The 22,554-nt window shown below is 39.2% G+C and overlaps 1 protein-coding gene across 2 annotated transcripts in view; it reads right to left on the bottom strand.

The window, feature by feature from the left end:
* The window catches only part of Pdk3 (pyruvate dehydrogenase kinase 3), a 79,419-nt gene that overhangs the window by 19,765 nt on the left and 37,100 nt on the right, over positions 1 to 22,554 (bottom strand). For both annotated transcript variants that reach the window (XM_060376732.1, XM_060376733.1), the window contains exons 6-9: positions 9,532 to 9,609; positions 4,809 to 4,885; positions 3,029 to 3,130; positions 2,352 to 2,462 (exon numbers count right to left, since the gene is read on the bottom strand). In XM_060376732.1, coding sequence (XP_060232715.1) covers positions 2,352 to 2,462; positions 3,029 to 3,130; positions 4,809 to 4,885; positions 9,532 to 9,609 — 368 coding nt within the window. The remainder of the gene's footprint in view (positions 1 to 2,351; positions 2,463 to 3,028; positions 3,131 to 4,808; positions 4,886 to 9,531; positions 9,610 to 22,554) is intronic.

Genomic DNA, 22,554 nt, shown 5'->3' with positions numbered 1-22,554 from the left:
TGAGGACACGAGTTCAATATCTGGGATCCACATAAAGACAGAAGCAGAGAACTGACCCCACAGAGTTATCATTTGACCTCCCAACAGAGTTAAGAGGCATAGTAGATACTCCCCAAAATGGAAATTCAGATACGTGGAGATCAAGATGTCCCATGCTCTAAGTTGTTTCATACTGTATAAAACAGTGGCTTTCAGGCTGTACCTTGTCATGGAAAAGTATCATTTGGCTCAACTGGATAAATGCAGAGGCAGGATAGCCCCACACCTCACAGTGCACACAGACATCACCTGTCCAGCATCATAAATAGACTAGTAATATTTATAATGTAAAAAGGCACCACCTATAAACTTATCCAAGTAAAATGCAAACATATGAATACATGGGTGTATTAAAATCATTTCATGTGCTGGGGCTATATAATTCAGTGGGTAGGGTGCCAGCCAGGCACACCAAAGGCCCTGGATTTGGTTCCCCCAAAATCCCCTAAACTGAGGTGGCACACAGGTCTATCCTCTAAGCAGGAAGATCAAGAGTTCAAGGCCACCCTAGCTTGAGGCAGCTCTCAGTCCACCTGGATGACATCAGACTCTGTCTCAAAACCACCACCACAGAAGAGATAGATCTTGTAACTGGTGACACTGCTGAGTAAGTCAAAGCACTTGCTGTGCAACTCTGACAACATGAGTTCAACCCCTTGAACCAATAAAAAGATAAAAGGACAGATTCAACTCTATAAAACTGTCCTCTGACACACACACACACACACACAAATTTAAAAATCTATTGTTAGGACTAGAGAGATGACTCAGCAGTTAAGTACACTTGCTGGTCTTGCAGAGGACCCAGGTTCAGCTCCCAGAACCCATGTGGACACAACCATCTCTAACTCTAGTTCCAGAGGATCCAATGCCCTCTTCTGATCTCCACTGGTACTAGGCATGCGTGTGGCACACACACACACACACACACACACACACACGCAAGCAAAACACTTATACACACAAAATAATCTAAAGTCTGTTCAATTAAAAATATATGAAGGAAGGAAAAGATACGTAAAACTCTTAAGCCATTTGGAAAGGAAATTGTTTTCTAGTAGTATACAGCCATGTGCTCACTTTAAAGTTGAGGAGAGTTTATTAACTGGGGGAGATACTGAGAGAAGCATTTCTTCAGAAGCAGCCACAACAGTATACCAGAATGTTATAGGCGGTCAGGACCAGCTCCACTGTTACTTTGCTTTGGCCCTCTTTCCCTCATCTATAAAAAGGGAAGGTGTATAAATAATGGTCTCTTGCAGTCCACTGTTTCATAAAGAAATCCATGGCATAAAGAGCTACCCCCAGGGTGCTGTTTTAAGACATGGAATACAAAATCCACACTCTCTTTTAAACAAGTGAGGAAGACGCAAAATTGGGACCAGACCCTGGTCAAGGTAATACTATTCCAAATTGGTCTTTTATGAATTTTCTTGAATCCTATATAAATAACTTCCTTGGTTTTCTACATGCTGAGTTAACAAACTCTGCCACATATAACAATGCAAAGTGTTTGATTTTTATTCATACAAATAAAATATAATCTTATGTGCTTATCAGTCAGGTAGGACTTTAAAGTGAAACTTAATTTATACCCTGAGCCATTTTGCAGACTGATAGATACATTGCTGTGTTTAATGACAAAGGGTTCAATTGTTGTTTGTCAATTAGAAACACTCAGCAGGGGAAGAAAGTGTGGCCCTACCAGGAATAAATGCTACCATGGTAACCAGAGGCTTTTCTCACCGCCTGAATAAGGCTGAAGGTTATTTCTAGAGTGCTACAGAGACCTCTGAAAATATCACCTGTGTGTTTTGTGTTTAGATTATTCAACGTAAAAATTTCGATGTTTTCATAATTAAGTATTTTAATTATATAAACAAATTTGTCAGTGGTGACCCAAAAGCTCTGAGACTTGACCTACGAGGTAGGCAGCACTAAAGCACCTCCGACTAAGTTGTAGCCACACACTCTACATAGTCCCTGTGCTCACCCATGGGTAATGTCTACCTCTCTGAGGGTGGTGCATGAGAAGTGGCTCTCCAGCAGCCATCTTACCACAGAGAAAAACCTTTCCACACCGTATGTGGGAGTGAGACACTCAGCATGAAGTGTTTCTTGGGCAAATTAGAAAAGCACTGTCAGTCTAAAGACCTCACCAACTAAAGAGCTACGGTAGAAAGGTGCCTCTTGCTACCACCATGCCAGAAACATCCTCATTCAGGCAAGGCTAGTACAACCACCTGAGGAGATGGGCATCTTGCTATGCCTGTGTTAAAGACCTTTCCTTCTGCAGCAGTTTGCATGCTTACCAAGGGAGCAGCTCTCGTAGGCTCCAGACTGGGTCGGGGAGCAGTTGAGTACATGTAGTTAAAAAGACGGTCTATTTTTCGAAGTGGGACTCCACCACCTAGGTCACTTATCTGCGAAGCACAAAATGTTACAAATAAAAGGGGAGTTCATTTCTGTGCTTAAGAAGGAGGTGACGAGAGCTCATTAAATAAAGTACATGCTAGCAGGCTCTAAAATGAGTAAGGGCTTTAAGCGCCCACTGAAAAGTGATTCCTCTGGGGACAGTATAAACAAAGGAGACAGAGAAGCGCAGCAAAATCTGATAGGCTTCGGACTGATGTCCTGCTCATGAACATTCAGTGAGGTAATTTAAGCCAAGAATCCAGCACAATCTGGTTATGTTTCCATAAACAACAGGGACACGTTCTGAGAAATGTGCCATTAGTCAATGTCATCGTGCAAATATCATAGCAGGCTTTCTTATATAGAACAAGATGACTATAATGTCACTGGGCAACAGCATCTTATGGGACCGCCACTATATATCTGGTCTGTTCCTTGGTGAGAAAGCACGACTACATGACTTACAAATACCACATTCAAGAAATGCCAGGTTCTTTTCCTTCCCTCTCATACTATTAAATACACAGTATTAAATCAACGGATGATTAAAGTAAAAATGCAAACAAAAGATTACCTTAATGGACAAGTCTTCTTTACCCAGAGTCACAAGAGTTTTAACAGCCGGGTAACCCTCTTTTTTGTCTTCATATAGTTCAACAATTGCTCTCATTGAGTTCTAAAACAACAAGAACTTTTTGAAAAGCCATGCTTCTGACTCACTAAGTATAATTAAATTAAATGTATTATTTTCAGTGCTAGGGGTGGAACCTAGAAGCATGTACTTGCTCGCTAAGCTATAACCCTAGTCCTGAAAACTTCAATTTCGAAAAAGCAACAAGCACAAGATTACTTATACATGATAATTACTGTGTGAATCTATTACTAATAAGATTTATGTAGATTATTTTCCTCTGCTGAGCTTGGCTATCCATGAATTCCCATCAAGGAAAATTTTCCTGATGTTCCATTTTGCATTTCATTATAACCCCATTCCACATGTTAAACATTTTCCTTTCCTTTTTTTTTTTCTGGCCTTGAATTCATAAAGATACACCTGCCTTCATCCACCCAATGGTGGGATTAAAGGCATATGTCACTATGCCTGCTGGGTTTAGGGTTTTAAAATTATTCAAGTCAGCCCAGAAGAATGTTTTTATCACACGTAATGAAGCTGCAGAGGCTGGTTTGTGCACTTTAAATCCTATTTATCAGTTGCATTTTTAAAGCACCTTTCCTCTAATGCAGGCAGAAAAACAGAAGGGATCCATACTTCCCACAATTAATCTTTGAACTGTAAACAAAGGATAAAACATCCATTAAAACGAAATCCTGGGGCTGGAGAGATGGCTCAGTGGTGAAGAGCACTGTCTGCTCTTCCAGAGGTCCTGAGTTCAAGTTCCCGGCAACCACATGGTGGCTCACAACCATCTATAATGTAATCTGATACTCACTTCTGGCATGCAGGTATATATGCAGTTAGAGCACTCATATACATAAAATATATAAACAAATCATAAAAACAAGGTGTAAAGCAATAATCCACATACACAATCTCATACATACAGTACTAAGTAAATTTTAAAAAAAAATCCTGTGATCGGTCACACTAGATGAAGCGTAAGTTCACAACTGAATGCCCACCCTATTGTTATACCAGTAGCATTCTTGCTCTTGGGAAGAAAACAGCACAACTGGATCATTAGGTGTTCAATTTAGTGTTTGTACATTAAAAGTGATGAAATGTTAGCTCAAATACCCTGTACTCATAATACTGCTACGGTAAATATCACTGGCTACTGGGTAACAAAAGCAACAGCTTAGGCTATAGAGAGTCTGAAAAGGATTTTGCCGTCTTTCCTTTTTAGCCCAGGCTCCACACTTTTCCTCTTCTGCATCTATTAGGTCTTCTGAATGATTCAAAAGATAAAACAGTTACAGGATCTCAGGACTGGAACGACTAATGCATTAGCACAGTTAATGCTCCAAAATCACAGATATACAGAAACATGTTTTTATTTTGGTCTAGTAATCACCAACACAACTTTTGCCAGGTTTGAAAATCTAAAAAGCTTCTCTAACTACTAACTGAAAGAAAAACAGTATGGATTTGATGTGAAGTTGCCAAAGTATAATTAAGTTTCAAAATCAATATGTACTAATATTCACAAAACTATATTGTACACAGCAATTTTTCATCTCACAGTGTACAGATTACAAAGCCCACAGGGTATCAGAAAGAGTTTTTAAAATGGTTATGCAAAATCTTTTTCTTATGCTAATCTAATGAATCCATTATGCCCGGAATCAAAGCCATTTAAAATGAAGACTTCTTCACGTTTTAAAATTCCACTTACCTTGAACAACTCAAATAGCATGTGAAACAGATGTGACGGCACATAAACTACCTGAATAGGTTTGTTTGGTGCTTTGGCTGAAAACAGAGACAAAACCATCAATGAATAAGGACCCAAAGTAAAAGAAAGTAAAAAATGATGCTTGTATTCTGTTTTCCAAGGAGATCAAACAAACCTCCAAAAAGACTAATAATACAGATTCTGACATTGAGTGACATAACTGAGCAAAACCACATGCTTCAGAATCAAGCAGACATGCAGTATCTAACTCCATTTCCTTTACTGCAAATTTGTGACCTTGAGTATTCTGAGTATCACACAAAGACATACAAACATCATTTGGAAATTTTCAAATCTGGAGGACAGAGCTGCCATGAACCCCAGAAGTCATTTTTGAGAATATAAGCTAAATGAGAAGGGGTGGTAAAGTGGACTTAATAGCACTACTATGGTTTGAATCTGAACTCTTTACTTGAAATGCTCACATTAAAGGCTTAACTAGCTGCCAGATGATAGGCTTCAGGGAACTGAATAAATGTATCAAAAGGACTCTGATACAATGAATGCTTAATCTACTGATAGATTCATAATTTAATGACATTATCGGGAGATGGTAGACACTACAAGGTGGGGCCTGGTTGGAAGTAGGTTCCTAGAACATGTCCTTGAAGAAAGTATCATGTCTCTGCCCCTTCTTTGCTCTTTCCTGGCTGCTGTGAGGGAAACAGCTTCATCTGCCACATTCTCCTGTTGCCACGAGAGTTTGCCTCATCTCAGGCCCAAAGCAATGGAATCAAAAGACATGGATTGAAACCTTTCAAATTGTGAGCCTAAATCAATCTTTCTTGATTCATTTTCCATTATTACAGAGACAAAAGTAACTTAACTACAAATACTGTTATATTATGATAAACAGGACAGAGTGTAGACTAGACTATAAGGTTCACATAATTTTCTACTACAATGAGACCCTTGAGTATCTTTAGTATTCTCCTTGAACCAGGGATCTTCTGAGGCAACTCCAAGAAACTGGATTTCATGCAAAGCTCTAAGAACAGTATGTGGGTGAGATGCTTAGCATCATGTCCTTCTTCCTCCTCAGGACCTGCTATCAGGTGAGACACTGAAACATTAACTTTCTCAAACAGAATAGGTATACCTTATAACTTAGCATTTCCTCTAGTAAAGTAACTAAGAGTAATATAAATCAGAGCTAATAATCTAAGCAATAATAATTCTAATAATTCTAAGCAATTCATTATTATGAGCTTCTCTATTCACCATTGTATCTTTATGATAATATGTAGCAGTCATAGAGTAGGTGGTATCAGTTACAGTTGAGCAAATAGACTTTGGAAAAGATGATATGAGCATGGTAACAGAAGTGATGCTGAAACTCGACACACAGTGCTGTTGGTTTGCAACTCATGTGTCACCAAAGGCCAAACATTAAAGGCATGGTGGAACCTTCAGTAGGTGAAACCTAGTGGGAAGAAGACAGGTCACTGAAGGCATGCATCCAAAATCAACCCTGGTCGCACTCTAATTTCCTCCTCCCTCTCTTCCTTCCTGGCTTCTATGAGGTAAGCGACTGTAACCCTTCATATACTCTCTGCCATAATGCTGCTTCCTGCCATGGGCCCTACAGCCATGTCCAATCATGCGTGTACACGCGCACACGCGCGCGCGCACACACACACAGAGAAAGAGAGAGAGAGAGAGAGAGAGAGAGAGAGAGAGAGAGAGAGAGAGAAAGAGAAATCCTCAATGTTTTAACTAGTTTATGGTTTTGTAGTGAGCTACACTCACAGCTACTCTGTATTGTGGCTCAGGCTCACATCTGTAACAATGAAGCCAAACTAAAAAGTGGCGGCAGAATGAGGGGAGGGTGTCAACAGGGCCTCACGTATCTTAGATAAGTACTCTACCAAGGGGGCTATGCTTCCAGGCCCCAAGCCCTTTGATGGTAAGTCATTAGAATATTATTTACACTCTGTTCTGTAACCCATATTTAACTATTTTATCTGGTCTCTGTAGGCTCTGTTAAGAAAGTTAAAAATCAGTAATGTTGGCAATACTCTATGTAAGTACCAATCACTACAGAACTGCCACAAAAGTGCTATTTCCTTCCCTGTGAAGCCAATGACACGATTCATGTGTTACTTGGAGGAAATACTTCCAGCCTTACAGTGAAATAGATTCTGTCTATATTCTTCCAACTGCTCATCATCATATACAGTCTGGTGGCTTGCATGAGAAATAACCCCCCAAAGCTCATGTATTTGGACTCTTGGTCCTCCACTGCTGATGCGACTTAGGGAGGCAATGGAATCTTTAAGAGGTGAAGCTTAAACTTGCTGGAGGAAGTATTTTATTTCCTGCTTACTTTTTATCCTTCTCTCTCCCCATCCCCTTCCTATGTGGTAACCCTGTCTCAGTTTGGCTGGATATAGAATGTGAAGTTTAACTCATTCTTAGAATTTGGTAAAGGCATATTCTGGCAGTAAGAGTACAGCAGAGAAATTCAATGCCAGTTAGGTACTGTTGATGTTACTGGTTTTTGCCAAAAATCAGACATACTGTGGTTATGATTTAGTTTAGGAATTCAGTTTAGAACTGAGCACATCACTTGAAGTACTTAGTGTTCCTTTCCCTTTGGAAACTGCCCATAAGGAGAAGGCTGACTTGGGAGTTTTAAAAATCTGATCAATATTCCACTGGTTTTAGAATAAGCCCTTAGAAAGGTAGACTATGACCAAAGAGGCCTTCAAATGCTAAAATGAGAAAGTGTTGGTATTAAAGGTTATCTCTATGTCTGCTCTAGTTCCCACATAATGAGATGGAGACCTGTTACATTTATTATAAAGCTTCAAGCATAACTGGGCAGACACCAATCTATTCAAAGTCGACTCTGCTAGCCCCCATTATCCTCTAGTCTTGCCCTGACTGCCTCTGCTCCATCCTTGCCCCCATGGTAACTCCTCCTGGTGACCTTCTTCTCTTTCTTCCCTTTTATCCTATTATTGCTATACCCCCTTTTTATCTCTCCTTCCCCCTTTTCTCTTTAACACTAGATAGGAAAGAGGACAGATGAAAGAAAAAGAGAAAAATATTTAGATAAATATCTACCTAGTTATGATGCTTGAAGCTTATTAAAAATGTCATCTCTCTAGGCTTCTCTTAGACCAGCTTTCAGCTAACTGATCCTAATCCTTTTGTTTCCTTCCTGTTCTAGTTGTTTGCATCACTCAATTCTGCTCCTACAGTTCCCCCTCCTGGATAACTGAAAAAATGGTTGCCATCTTTGCCACAGCCTACTCCTTTCTGGTTCATCCTGCCCTGTTCTATTACTCAGCATATTCCTTTTATCTGGCTGTATTTTTCTACAAGTTGACACTAGTGGGTTGCCACCGACTCAGTGTCTGTGTTCCTCTCAATTCATAACGTCAAAATTTAATTCCTAAAGTGACGACACTCGGAAGAGGGCCTTTGGGAGTTCATTAGTTCATGAGAGTGGAGGCTCATGAATGGGATTAGTGCTCTTAGGGAAGAGACCCCAGAGAGCTCTTCAGCCCCTTACTACATGTAAAGGTACAAGAAGAAGTCACCTGTAAGTCAGATAATGGGCCCTCACCAGACACCAAATCTGTTAGCACTGTGATCATCTACTTCCAAGCTTCTAGGCCCATGAGAAACAAATGTCTGTTATTTAATCTACCCAGTCTCTGATGGTTTTGCTTAGCAGCCTGAAGGGACTAATCCAGTGGTCCACTTATAAGCCTGCTTGGCTTCCTTTGCTGTTTTTATGGGTTTCTTTTATTGTGGTTGTAATGGGGCCTGAGAAGCAAGCTGAGTACTTAGTTTATCTTGTGGCAAACATCATCATTAGTTATATAAACAGCCTCAGAATTCAATTCAACCTTTTCAGCCCAAATCTGAAGGAAATGAAAAACATTTTACAGTTTGTTTTCTTCTTTTAAGTTTAAACAACATTCTTTAGGAGTCATCTAAGGCTTGCTCAATTATGTGTACTTTTCTTTGGGAATATTACAGTTGACATTTCTTTTCTTCCTTTTAAAAACATGTAAAATGTTTTTGGCTATGATTCTTCCTTTATCCTGGTCCTAGTGGCTATAGTGGATGATTAATAGAGGTTTGTTGGCTTTCTAAAATAAGATAAACTGAATATGAATATTCCCTCTAATAGTACATTTTTAAAAGTCAGTGAAAAAGATTGGTCTGGGTTTTTTATGCTTAAGACAAAATAATAAAGTCTATTTTTCACAGTCATCGCCCAAAAAACCATTAGTTGAAGTACCACTTGATAAATGTCAACAGAATTCTATACAGACATAAGAAATTTTACTTTCAGATAGCCTTCCTGTAAGAATAAAAAGTAGAAACTAGAGGCTAAGCAGAAAAAAATACATATAAAAGAAAAATGGCAGCCTAAGATTAACCCCCAAAAGGAATGGAAAGGGCTACTGAACACAGGATACACTGCACATTCCTATTCAGAAGCGCCTTATAATAATATACCCTGCTGACTAAGTGTGTAGGAGCCATTTTGAAAGGAAATAAAGATAAAAAGGCGGCACCATTTTATGATTTCTTGGAAAGGCAGCTTTGATAGAATCAACATTTAAGTCAACATTTGTGTTTCTGACTATAGCCATACCACCCTGACCCAGCCTGGTATCATCTAAAATGTTTTGTCTTTTACCATTGAATTCTTCCACTTCTAACTCTGGAGCTACCAGGTAATACTGTTCACAGAGCATCTTGGCTGTTTCATATGCATCTGTTAAGAAAGAAAAATTTAATTGTTGCATTAATGACAGATATAAGCAGGTGGATGTATACACAGAAATAAATAATTTGTCATAGTGAAATTAAATGAATCAAATACCATCTGTTAAAACAGCCTTTTGGTTTCAAAACATTACTATGACTAAAACATTTCTTTTTTCTAAGTTTTAACAACCACAGCCATATCAGGATCATAGACTATCAACAATAAAGCTAGGTTTATGCTAAGCATACACCAGTTTAACTTTTAAATACTGCTAAAAGATATTTTTCATGACTGTACTTCTAAACACCACAGAATCTGATTAAACTGTAGCAAAACAATACTTTCTATATTTGTTTTTGTTTTGTTTCTTTGATACAGAGTTTCTCTGTGTTGCCTTAGCTGTCCTGGATTCCCTTTGGAGACCAGGGTGGCCTTGAACTTACAGAGACCTGCCTGCCTCTGATTACATGAGTGCTGGCATTACAGGCATGTACTACTATGCCCAGCTACCTTCTGTAATTTAAATAAGTTACAACAGTCAGACCTGAAGTGATGGCTCAATAATTTAGAGTACTTTTGCTATTGTGGAGAGCCCAGGTTCAACTCCCGGCACCCACATGGTGGCTCATAGCCACCTATAACTCAAGTTCCAGGGGATCTGATAACCTCCATGGCCTCCGCAGGCACCAGGCATGTATATGTATACATGTACATATGCATACATGGAGGCAAAGCACTCATACACATAAATATTTAAAAACTGCCAATAGTCATGATTTTTCCAGTTGTTAGCAAAGAAAACATCAATAAGAACTTTCATAAACAGGTTTTCATGAGATACAGAATTTAAATTATTAGAACCACCCCCTGTCTTTGAAATGTGCTTTAAGCTGGTAAAGGGTAACAGCTTAGGGCTGACAAAAAGTCCAAGGTGCAAGAGTTTGCTTTTCAGTGGAGGAAAATGGGTATCAGGTAAGAAAATCAAGGGCATTACAAGAACAGCTAGAAGACAACTGTAGAAAGTTTATAAAAGGTGAAGAAGAAATTAAGAAAGTAAAAGTGCCTTGTGACATACTTATTAACTTTTCTCTTGAACTGTAAACCATTTTTAAAAAGAAAAAGAATGACAAAAACAAATCTGAGAGGGGAACAGGGAGTATTTCTGACAGGAACTCAATGGCAGGTTCTTTGACCTCCCCATTCCCCAAGGGAGGAGCAGTCCTGCTAGGCCACAGAGGAAGACTTTGCAGCCAGTCCTGAAGATACCTGATAAAACAGGGTCAGATGGAAGAGGTCCTCCCCAGGTCCTCCCCAATCAGTGGACTTGGAAAGGGGCAGGGAAGTTATGAGGAAGGGAGGATGGGATTGGGAGGGAATGAGGGAGCCGGATACAGCTGGGATACAGAGTTAATAAAATGTAACTAATAATAAAAATAAAAAAAAATCTGAGTAGAGGATCTGTGACTTACATTTGCTTTATAATATTACATAGAACTTAGTCTAGCACCTATTTAGGTGGCCAACTGTTATTCCTTAACTTGATATCCTGAGCCTGGTCTTATGACTTGTTTCTTTCCCTCAGCACAGTGTTTGTGATGATCAGTTCTGTCAACTCAACATAACCTAGTGTCACCTGGAAAAGGAGTCTCAGAGAGGGACACTGGTCTAAAGGCATGTCTGAGGGGAGTTATTTTGATTATATTACCTGAGGTGGGAAGACCTGCCCAATCTGAGATGAACCATTCCCTAGGAAGGGGATTCTAAACTAAGAGCGAAGAAAGCAAGCCAAACACTAGCATGCACTGATCCATTATTCTATGACACTGATTGTGGATGTAACGTGGCCAATTCTATCAAGCTCCTTCTACTATAAATTCTGTGCCATAATAGAATGTAACCTGAAATTTAGAGCCAAATAAGTCCTTTCTCTCCTAAGTTGTTTTTTGTCAGGGCATTTTATTGTAGCAAGAAAAAGAAACTATGAGAGATTTTCAAGGGTCAAGGGTCATCTAAGCTATATCATGAACCAGTAGTCCATTCCATATATTTAAGCTTCAGAAGTACAAGCAATTTTAAGTAATAGCCACAGTATAAATATACCACATTTTCTTCATCCACTTATCAGCTAATAGACATTTGAGTTGTTTCCACTGTTTGGTTATTACAAATAATGCTGCTATGAATATTTATGTTTAAGCTTTTGTGTGAACATGCTTTTGTTTCTCATTTCCTAGGAATAGGAAAATGCTAAACTATATGGTAACTCCATATAAACACTTGAGAACTGCTGGAGTTTTTATCAGAAAAAGACTTCTCAGTTTTGCCTTTAAAATTTCCAAAAGTGAGATATTCAAATTACTTCAAGATCTCTCAGGGGTACATCTGCCATGTTCTTACCTCCATACTAGCTTCATGGAGAAGAATCAGCACTGTGCATAGAGAATGTACTTAAGATTCAAGAGATGAGAGATGGAAAGAAGGAAAGGAAGAGAGAGAAATAAGCTCTACAGAATTTAAATGTTAAAGTTTGACATTACTGCCCTAATACAAAAGTAAGAACAGGGTATGTTCAGACTCTTAAGTTTATTTAACTTGTGTTACTACCAAATCAGAATTTTATATTATAATTTTCTCACAGTATTTGTCCGCACATTACAAATTCACATCTTTAGAGAAACACTTAAAGAAATGCTCAAATGCTTCGTCATCAGTGAAATGCAAATCAAAACAACCCTGAGATTTCCCCATCACAATGGCTAAGATCAAAAACTCAAGTGACAACGCATGCTGGAGAGGATATGGAGAAAGGGGAACCCTCCTCCATTGCTGGTGGGAATGTAAACTTGTACAACCACTTTGGAAATCAATCTGGCACTTTCTTAGAAAATTAAGAATAGTGCTACCTCAAGATCCAGGTATATTCCTAGGCATATACCCAAAAGATGCTCAAGTATACAACAAGGACATTGGCTCAGCCATGTTTATAGCAGCTTTATTAGTAATAGGTAAAATCTGGAAACAGACTAGATGTCCCTCAGTTGAGGAATGGATACAGAAATTGTGGTATATTTACACAATGGAACACTATTCAGCAATTAAAAAAAAAGGAAATCATGAAATTTGCAGGCAAATGGTGGGAACTAGAAAAGATCATCCTGAGTGAGGTATCCCAGAAGCAGAAAGACACACATGGTATATACTCACTCATAAGTGAATGTCAGTCATATTATATGGGATAATCATACTAAAAATCCGTACACCAAAAGGAGCTAAGCAAGAAGGAGGACCCTGGGTAAGATGCTAAATCCTCATTCAGAAAGGCAAATGGGATAGATATCGGAAGAGGGAGAAAACAAGGAACAGGACAGAATCCTACCACAGAGGGACTCTGAAAGACTCTACCCAGCAGGGTATTAAAGCAGATGCTGAGACTCATAGCAAAACTTTGGGCAGAGTGAAGATAATCTTAGGAAAGAATAGGAAGACAGAAAGACCTGGAGGGGACAGGAGTTCCACAAGGAGAGCAACAGATCAAAAACAAACTGTGCTGACAGGGGTCTTTTCCGAGATTGATACTCCATCAAGGACCATGCATAGAGATAACCTAGAACCCCTGCATAGATGTAACCCATGGCAGCTCAGTATCCAAGTGGGTTCCATAGCAATGGGAAGAGGGACTGCCTCTAGCATGACCTCAGTGGCTAGCTCTTTGATAACCTCCCCCTGGCCGGTTCAGCCTTACCAGGCCACAGAGGAAAACAATGCAGACAGTCCTGATGAGACCTGATAGCCTAGGGTCAGATGGAAGTGGAGGAGAACCTCCCTTATCAGTGGATTGGGGAAGAGGCATGGGAGAAGAGGGAAGGAGGGCAGGATTGGGAGAGGTTGAGGAAGGGAGCTATAGCTGGGATACAAAGTGAATAAATTGTAATAAATTTTTTAAAAGTGCTGAGAATAATGACAAGCAGTTGTAAGAGTTTTTGCTAACATGTAAATGAGAGACTATAATTGAAAAGCCTGATGAAAATGTAGAACTTTTTCACAGAATTACTGAATAGCATTTTGAAAGCCTCTAGGAATTCTCTAAGAACTTGTTAGAGAAAAGTGTATTTATGTTTTACTCCTCTATTTTAAACTATTCATTCTTGCAAAGAATGCTTTTACTTCGGTTCATTAATTTTTAGAATCTATAGGTTCATAGAACTCATTTTTTTCATGTGTGTAAAATTAATTATTAGAATTTTTGTTTTGCTGATTTCAGCAAGTCTATGGAACCAATTAACATAGTCTTCAGCAAAATATATAATGTCTAGCAGAAAATAAATTCACATCTTACTAAGCTCTTAGAATTAAGCACCCAAGATAGAGACATCAGATTAATTCTGACAAGATATAATAAAAACAGAAAACAAAAAGGAAATAGCAGTAAGGGCAGAAAATAATTTTAAAAGAATTAGAAGTATGAAAACAGATATTCAAGTGGGGTTAAATTTTTACCCTGAAAAAAGTTAAATTTTAAACTATACTAAATTTGCAAATTTTTCCCTAAGACATAATAAACCTCATCAGAGAGAGAGAGAGAGAGAGAGAGAGAGAGAGAGAGAGAGAATCAAGAACCAGCTCTTTTGCTTTGGCTAGTCTACCAAACAATGCTACATCTCCACCTAGTGACACGAAAGCACAAAAGCTGACCATGAACTTTTAAGACCCCAAATACTGAAATTTACAATGCCTTACTATCTATTTACAAAGGCAATGTGCTACCACTCCTCCAGATACATAATAAGGTTTAAATATTGAAATTTCTTTTACTAGAAAATAGTGACAGAAACTAAACCTACTAGATGTTCTAATTATCCATGCCGTTAGCTTTACCATAACTGTGAGGGTAACACTAAAAACATGCTAGGTAGATAGTGTGTGAAGGACAGTGGAATGCCAGCTTCAAACTTAGGATGGCTCCTAAAACCACATGTGGAAAAGGATGCTGTGCTGTGCTGTGCTGTGCTGTGCCGTGCTGTGCTGTGCTGTGCTGTGCGCAATTCTAGACCTAGCCATTTGTTCCCAGCCCCCAAAACAGTAAAGCTGTCTAGGCCTGTTGCCCTAGGCCACACTGTGATTTGCAAGAGAAAAAAAAAATCTTGTGAGAACTCAGAATTTTACTACTGGTCAGTTTGTAGACACATTTCTGTCCTCAGGTTTGGTATAAGGCAGCAGTTTTCAACCTGTGGGTCATGACTGCTTTGGAGGGTCAACTTCAAACTTAGGATGGCTCCTAAGACCACATGTGGAAAAGGACACTTTTCGCTTCATTATACTATGTAGTGGATCAACGATTTCATTAAGAATTATCTCATTATTCTTCAAAATCTAAAGACATATAGACACATACACACCAGCCAGCCAAGAGGATGTTGGGAATGTTACTAAAAATATATATATACATAAAAAAGGTATGCTGATGCCATAAATCCTCACAGGATACTAAAGGCTTTGAATAAAATGCATACATAGCAAACATGTGATTAGGGCTGGGCTGTAGCACTGTGTAGAGTACTTGCCTAGTATACAAAAGGCCTCAGTTCAATCCCAAATACCATTTTAAAAAAGAAAAGACATCTGCTAAATGAAACAGTCCTCTGGCCAATGATAAAGTTTTCAGTATTCAGTCAATTAGGCCAACAGATGATGTTTCTTTCAGTTATATTGGAGGTTCCAGTCCCAGAGTGGTAAGAAAGAATTAACAGCTTTAAAGAGTGTAGAGTATTACTTACTTGGATAAGGTCGGGTGTTAAAAAAAGAGTTCAGATTTTGAAATATGTCCCTGGAAATTCTGAGGTAGTATTCTCTTTTGAGGCCTAGGGACAGACTTAAAAAATAATCAGCAAGTAGGCCAGGTGTGGTGGCACATACCTTTAATGCCAGAACTTGGGGTTAGAAGGCAGAAGCAGGTGCCTATCTGAGTTTGAAGCCAGCCTGGTCGACAAAGTCAGTAAATTTTGGATACAATCTAAATTTGGTGACACATGCTTGAAAATTCAAGGCTATGTCACATATTTCTGTACTGTCCCATGACATAAATGTTCATGGAGCTAGCTACTGGGTGTTTGGCAGTGCTAAAATGGGGCATTACCTAAGTAAAGTAATTTAACATAAACTACAACCTCTTTAAACATCCCATAAACTGTAATTAATATAAAAAAATAAAAATTTGGAGGCTGGAGAGATGGCTCAGTGGTTAAGAGCACGGTCTGCTCTTCCTAAAGATCCGGGTTCAATCCCCAGCACCCACATGGCAGCTCACAAGTCTGTAACTCCCGTTCCAAGGGATCTGACAACTTCATGCTAATGCACATAAAATAAAAATAAATAAATTTTTAAAGTACCTGTTTTAAAAAATAAATAAATAAAAATAAAAATTTAATTAAAAAAAATCTTAACAAGCAAAATTCATCTACTAGTTTAGAAACTTCCTTTAAACCTAGAGTTTGCTGTAAGTTTACCTAGAACTTACTGTAAGCTCTCCTTACTCTTACAGTAAGTTCTCTAATAAAAATTTTCTATTTTAAAATTTGAAATCATTTTTTGGAAAAGACACTCTCAAATATTTTTACCTGAACTATATTTAAGCCAGTATTTACTGCTAATCTTGAAAAGGAAACATGGGAAATTATTATTGCCAATAATAAACCTAAGCGATAGTCACTGCATTAAGAATGCTTGCAATCAGCTTGGCGTGGTGGCACATGCCTTTAAACCCAGCACTCAGGAGGCAGAGGCAGGCAGATCTGAGTTCAGGGCCAGCCTGGTCTACAAAGGCCAGCCAAGGCAACACAGAGAAACCCTCTCTTGAAAAACAAACAAAAAAAAAAAGGAAAAAGAAAAAGAAAAAGGAATGGTTGCTGTGATAGTACAGTATTTCTAGCAGATCAATCTTTAGCCATAAAACAGTTTTCAGGAATATTCTAAGAAATGTTAACAGAATATGAAGGTTAGCTGATTAGACTTCTCTACTCCAAATCTACCATATAACTCTTTCATCAACTATCAGATTTTTACACTTAACCCATTGGATCACTTATTTACAAACATATGGAGGTAGAATTGGAGTGCTGGGTTTAAAAAAATACATGTGTCAGGCTGGAGAGATGGCTCAGAGGTTAAGAGCACTGGCTGTTCTTCCTAGGGGTCATGAGCTCAATTCCCAGCAACCACATGATGGTTCACAACCATGTATATGGGATCTGGTGCTCTCTGCTGGTGTGCAGGCACACATCCAGATACAGCACTCATATACATAAAATAAATAAAATATAAAAAATACACATGTCATAGACAATAACTAAGTCTAACAGAATAAAGAAAGCCCTTATAAACACGTTTAAAGTTCTCATCAGAACAAAGTACACATAAAGAGCCATAAAAGACTGCAAAGTCATAAAATACCATTTTAATTATCTTTTCGGTGTGTTTTCCTGTGTATGAATGTAAGCACACATGCCTCAGCACACAGGAAACTCTGAGGACAATCTCAAGGGTTGCTCTTTGCCTTCTACCTTGTTTGAGACAGATGCTTATGTAGGTTCTGGGGACCTGAACTTATCTTCATGCTTACATGGCCAGCACATTTATCTGCTGAGAGAGCTCTCCAACTCTGATTTTTAAATTATTTTATTTTATTTTATTTTTATTTTATGTGAGTGGATGTTTTGTCTCGTGTACTGTGTGCCTGCAGTGCTCAAACAGGCCAGAAGAGGGCATCAGATCCCCCGAATCTAGAGTTATGAATGGTTGTTAGCTACCATATGGGTACTAAGAATTGAACCTAGGGCCTCTGGAGCAGTCAGTGCTTTAAACTGCTGAGCCATCTCTTTAGCCTTAAGATTCTTTTCTTTTTTTCTTTTAAGCAAGAACAACAACACACCATTATTTTTATGTGGTAATAACATAAAGATAATCATACCAACATAATCAGATGTTTTCAAACTGTATTGCCAAACCAAAGACACCTAAAATCTCCAATTATTACCTTCTTAGCAATGCACTATTTTATCAGTCATTTCCAGTTAGAGACATTTGGAGAACAATATTATCTCCTGTTAGCACAATCTGAGTAGTTGTTTCCTTAACTGTTTTAAAATTAATCTTGGACTGGAGGGATGGCTCAGTAGCCTCTGTGGGCACCAGGCAATCATGTGGTACACAAAAAACACTCACACACATAAAATAAAGTAATAATTATTTTACAAATTTAAACTGAACTTGTTCTGCCTCATCCCTTATGAGCCAAAGATTCAGAGCTGGGAGTGTTGGAACACACCTGGAATCCCAGCACTTAGAAAGTGAAGGAAAAAGGAATCAGGAGTTCAAGATTATCCTCAGCTATACCAAATTTGAGGGCAGCCTGGGCTACATGAGATCCTGTCTTGACAGACCTAAACAAAGAACAAGACAAAAACAGTTTAGCCCTTGTACTGCACATGCTTGTGCTCACCGGGCCACACCTGATTTGGGGATGACCCTGGTCACCTATGATGAATGTTTACAAAGACCATACTGACCCATGTGCTCCCTTAGAGAGTAATATCCAGGGCTGGAGAGATGGCTCAGGGATTAAGAGCACTGTCTGCTCTTCCAGAGGTCCTGAGTTCAGTTCCTAGCAACCACAGGGTGGCTCACAACCATCTATAGTAAGATCTGGTGCCCTCTTCTGGCCTGCAGATGTACACGCAAATAGAGCACTCATGTAAAATAAAGAAATAAACCTTTAAAAAAAGGTAATATCCAGGAGCTATTACGCTACTTTTTAGAAACCCCGTAAGTTACAAAGAAATACAATGCAATATATATTAGTACCCTTCTTGCCCGAAATCCATCCTAAGTGAAATCCACTAGTTTTCCATAGCAACAGATCCTCCGCCTCAGAAACATAGCCAACTGGGGAAGTGCAGACAAAACATCTAACATAAGGACAAGGGACAAGGAATCCCCAGGCTAGCCACAGCCAGAGTACTAAAACCTGTAGTAAGAGGTAAAAAAAAAAAAAAAGGTGAACTGGAGCAATAAAATCTACCTTTTGGAAACTCAAGATGGAACATTCAGGATGACCAAAAGTCAAAAAGGCATTGACTGAGAAGTATCACGATATAGGAAGGCCTAGAGTACTTGGCATTGTGTGAAATGGGCTCAGTCAAGTTAACCAGGGCATACAAAAAAAAAAAAAAAAAAAAAAAAAAAGGGCAAGTAGAGAGGCCATATTTGGCAACTGTAGTTGTAAGATACCCAGAACACAGCCTGTTTTTTTTTTTTTTGTTTGTTTGTTTTGTTTTTCCTATTCCAGTATCTATAGCCCGACTGTAAAGTGTTTCATATTCTGACTATGGGACTTACTCAGTTATTTTAATAAACCTATTTCTGGAACTAAAGTGAGTTTGTTGCTTGCAACCTGAGGAGGCCAAATTGAGAGCATAAGATATTATTTCTGAGCCGAAATAATACCATGCACTCGGGAGGCCATTTGAATGCTATCACGCTAAGCAATAATAACATATAAAAATGACATGGAAAAGTTAACAATGCTGTGGAAGTCAACATTTGTACCAAAGCAAAGATTTAAATTTGTATCTTTAAAACATTCTCATCACAGGATTTTCCATTTGATTTTCTAGTTTCTTTACTAAGAAGGGAAGGTAAAGGGATACCACAGAAGGTTCCTCCTAAAGGATAATAGGAGTTGCTTTACAACACTAATTCTAGCATTCACCCCTCTGAGTCTATGATTTACAGATGTACAACGGTAGAAATTAATGTGCAGGATAAGCCACGAGGAGGCCTGCTTAACAGAATTCCGTATATTCTGTTACTATTATGCTGGGTGCACCCCTACTTCTATGCACTTATACAACTGTCTAGTCAAAAATAGAAACAGTGTTCCTACCCTTCTACATAAAATTTTTCTGTAGTCTGTCTCAAAAGCCCTAAGTAAGGGATCAGTTTTAGTTCATTAAAACTTGTGAAGGCTGTAAAACACAGGAGTACACACACAGGCACATAAATAAATGTACATATACATGGGGTCATTTGGCATGGACATTTAGCTATGTTTAAACCATGCAAGCTCTTCAAAGCTAAGAAAGCAAAAACAAAAAATAAAACAAACAACAACAAAAACAGTATTCTGGTGGTGCAGGCCTGCAATACCAGCTACTCTGAAGGCTCATGCAGAAGGACAAGTTCAAGGCCTGCCGAGGCTACAGAAATGGGTTCAGAGCAAGCAGGGCAACATAACAAGATCGTATTCCACAATAAAAATAAAAAATAAAAAAGAAAGAAAAGAATGTATTTTACTTGTGGAGTGTTTGCTTAGCATGTGAGACCCTAGGTTCAATCTCTAGTATTATAAAAAATAAAACACTAAGTATCATAAATATAGATACTTGTAAACCACCTTGATGCAAAAGAGGGTTGCAATAAAGTTGATTATGTAGACATGGCTTTGTGGCAGTGTACACTTTTGTATCTGAAACCACCCTCCAATGTTTTTTAACTTAAGGAAAGAGGCTAATGAGAGATGATAATATTGAAAGGTGTCCAGAGGAAGAGACAGTATGTTAGTCCTCCCGCTTCACCTTGTAAGTATGGTGGTAGGGCGTGCATGTGCATATTAGGGAAGTGTAACGACAGGAGTATGGGGAGTTACAGTTACTATGGAGAAATTCACCAAGAATCTAGCCATTAGTTATGTCCCCCCAAATCACACAACAGGAAATTCTACACTTTATCTGCAATATACTAAGCAGAAAGATTTTTTTGTTTGCTTGTTTGTTTGTTTCTTTAATGGCCAGGGACTAGTGGGTGGACAGCTCAGAGACCCAGGAGAGAAGCAAACACGAATGCCCACCCCCCAAAAAAAAGTCAGTGAAATGATTCCTAATGATATTCTACTATACTCATAGATGGGTGTCTAGCCCAATTGCTGGTATAATGTTCTTGTGGCATGTACACAATTTACCCTTGTTCATTCAAATGCTCATTTCTCTACCCCACTATCTGGTTTTAATCTGGACATTGCATTGTGATGCTTATTCTAAGCATCATAGGTCTCAAGTTTGTGTAAACATGCCACCATTTGTTCTCTGCATTGTCCATAAAACAACCAGCCACAACGCTGAGCAATAGAGAGATAGGGTGGGACATCATGGCCTGGAGAGCAGAAGGAAGTGAGTGGGAGGAAGAAGAGAGCAGAGATCCGCAGGAGAGGTCTTAGAACCCTGAGGAGAGATGAATCAGACCTAAGATATGACTAAAAGCAAGTATAATGTTGGAAATTCTGAGTGGGAGGTAGGTACGCGGACTTGGAGGTTAAAGATGGAGTAACTATTGCCCAGCCTTGTGCTCTAGTGATTTGGGTATACAGCTGGTTTAGGAATAACTGCTGTTAACTCCAGATAAATCAATAAGTATTTATATTCAACAATACTGAATAATCAACAGAACGGTTTACTCTATCAACTGATAGGAGCAGATGCTGAAACCCACTACCTCACACTAGGTGGAGCTCCAGGAATACTGTGGAAGAGGGGGAGGAGGAACTGTAGGAAACAGAGAAGTCAAGGGCATCAGGAGAACATGGTCCACAGAATCACCTAAGCAGGGCTCACAGGTGCTCACAGAGACTGATGCAAAAATGGCGGAGCCTGTATGGGTCTGATCTAGGTCCTCTGCACACCTGATGTGGCTGTGTAACTTGGTGTTCTTGTAGGATTCTTAACAGTGGTAGTGGGGGCTGTCTGACTCTATCGCCTGTGCTTCGGATCCTTTTCCTCCTACTGGGTTGCTTCCTCCATCCTTGATATGAAGGTCTGTGCCTAGTCTTATGGTAACTTGTTACGCCATGTACAGTGACGCCATGTATAGTGATGTCCCGAGGAGGATTGCTCCTTTCTGAAGGGAAGCAGAGGAGCAATGGATCTGGGAGAGGAATAGGTGGTGGTAGGGGAGACTGAATGAAGTGGACAGAGGGGAGGCTACAGTCAAGATGCATTGTATGGGAAGAATTTTTTTTATTTTTAAATTTTTTTCAGTTTATTTGCTTTATATCCCAAGGGTGTTCCCCTTCCTCCCCCTCCCCCGCAGAAAAGAACCCTCTCCCACACACTGAATCACATCAGGCCTGTGCATATCCTCATCCCCTGAGGCTAGGCAAGGCGGCGCTGCCAGGGGGAAGTGATCCAAAAGCAGGCAATAGGGTCCATGTTAGAAACAGCTCCCCACCCCCTCTCCTCAGGCGAGAAGAATTTTTTAAGAGGGAAGAAATCTGTGAGTGGGCTGTGCCTGGCAGTGTAGGCTATAATCCCAGCTATTAAGAAGGTCAAGGTAGAAGGATCACAAGTTCAAAGCCTATATGAGCTACAGAGTTAAGTTCAAGGCTAGCCTGGTAGCCATGGTGAAACTGTTTATCAAAATAAAAAGTAAAAAGGTCAAGAATAAAGCTTAGTGGTAAAGTGCTTGCCCAGCAAGGCTACTGGCCAAGGTTCAATCCCCAGCACAGCAAAAATAAGCTGTGAGTACTGGAAGAATAAGGAGAAAGGAGAGACTGGAATTGTGAATAAAAATAAATTAAAAAAAAAAAAAACAAGGAAAACAGGTGTTATATGTTTTTGAAGCCTAAATGTCCCCTAAAGGCCACTAAATGGCCTCCAGTTTGTAATGCTATTGGAGAGAACCTTAGTGCAGGGATAGGGTGAGAAAGTTAGGTGTCTGATCTTGAAGGAGATGGTGGGACTCTGGCTCCTTTCTCTTTTTGTTTCCCAGCTCCCATTAAGAAAGTGGCTTTGCCTTTCAGAGGCCCTCTATGGCAGGTTCCTAACTTGTTTCCTGTTTTCTTGTTCTTCTGACATCCATCCTCTTTGCCTTTCAGGATGGGGATTGAGCATTTTAGTCAGGGTCCTC

This window comes from Meriones unguiculatus (genome assembly GCF_030254825.1).
Source record: "Meriones unguiculatus strain TT.TT164.6M chromosome X unlocalized genomic scaffold, Bangor_MerUng_6.1 ChrX_unordered_Scaffold_30, whole genome shotgun sequence".
Lineage (NCBI taxonomy): Eukaryota > Metazoa > Chordata > Mammalia > Rodentia > Muridae > Meriones > Meriones unguiculatus.
Note: the sequence above shows the minus strand (reverse complement) of the source record. Positions and strands in the feature narration are given on the sequence as shown.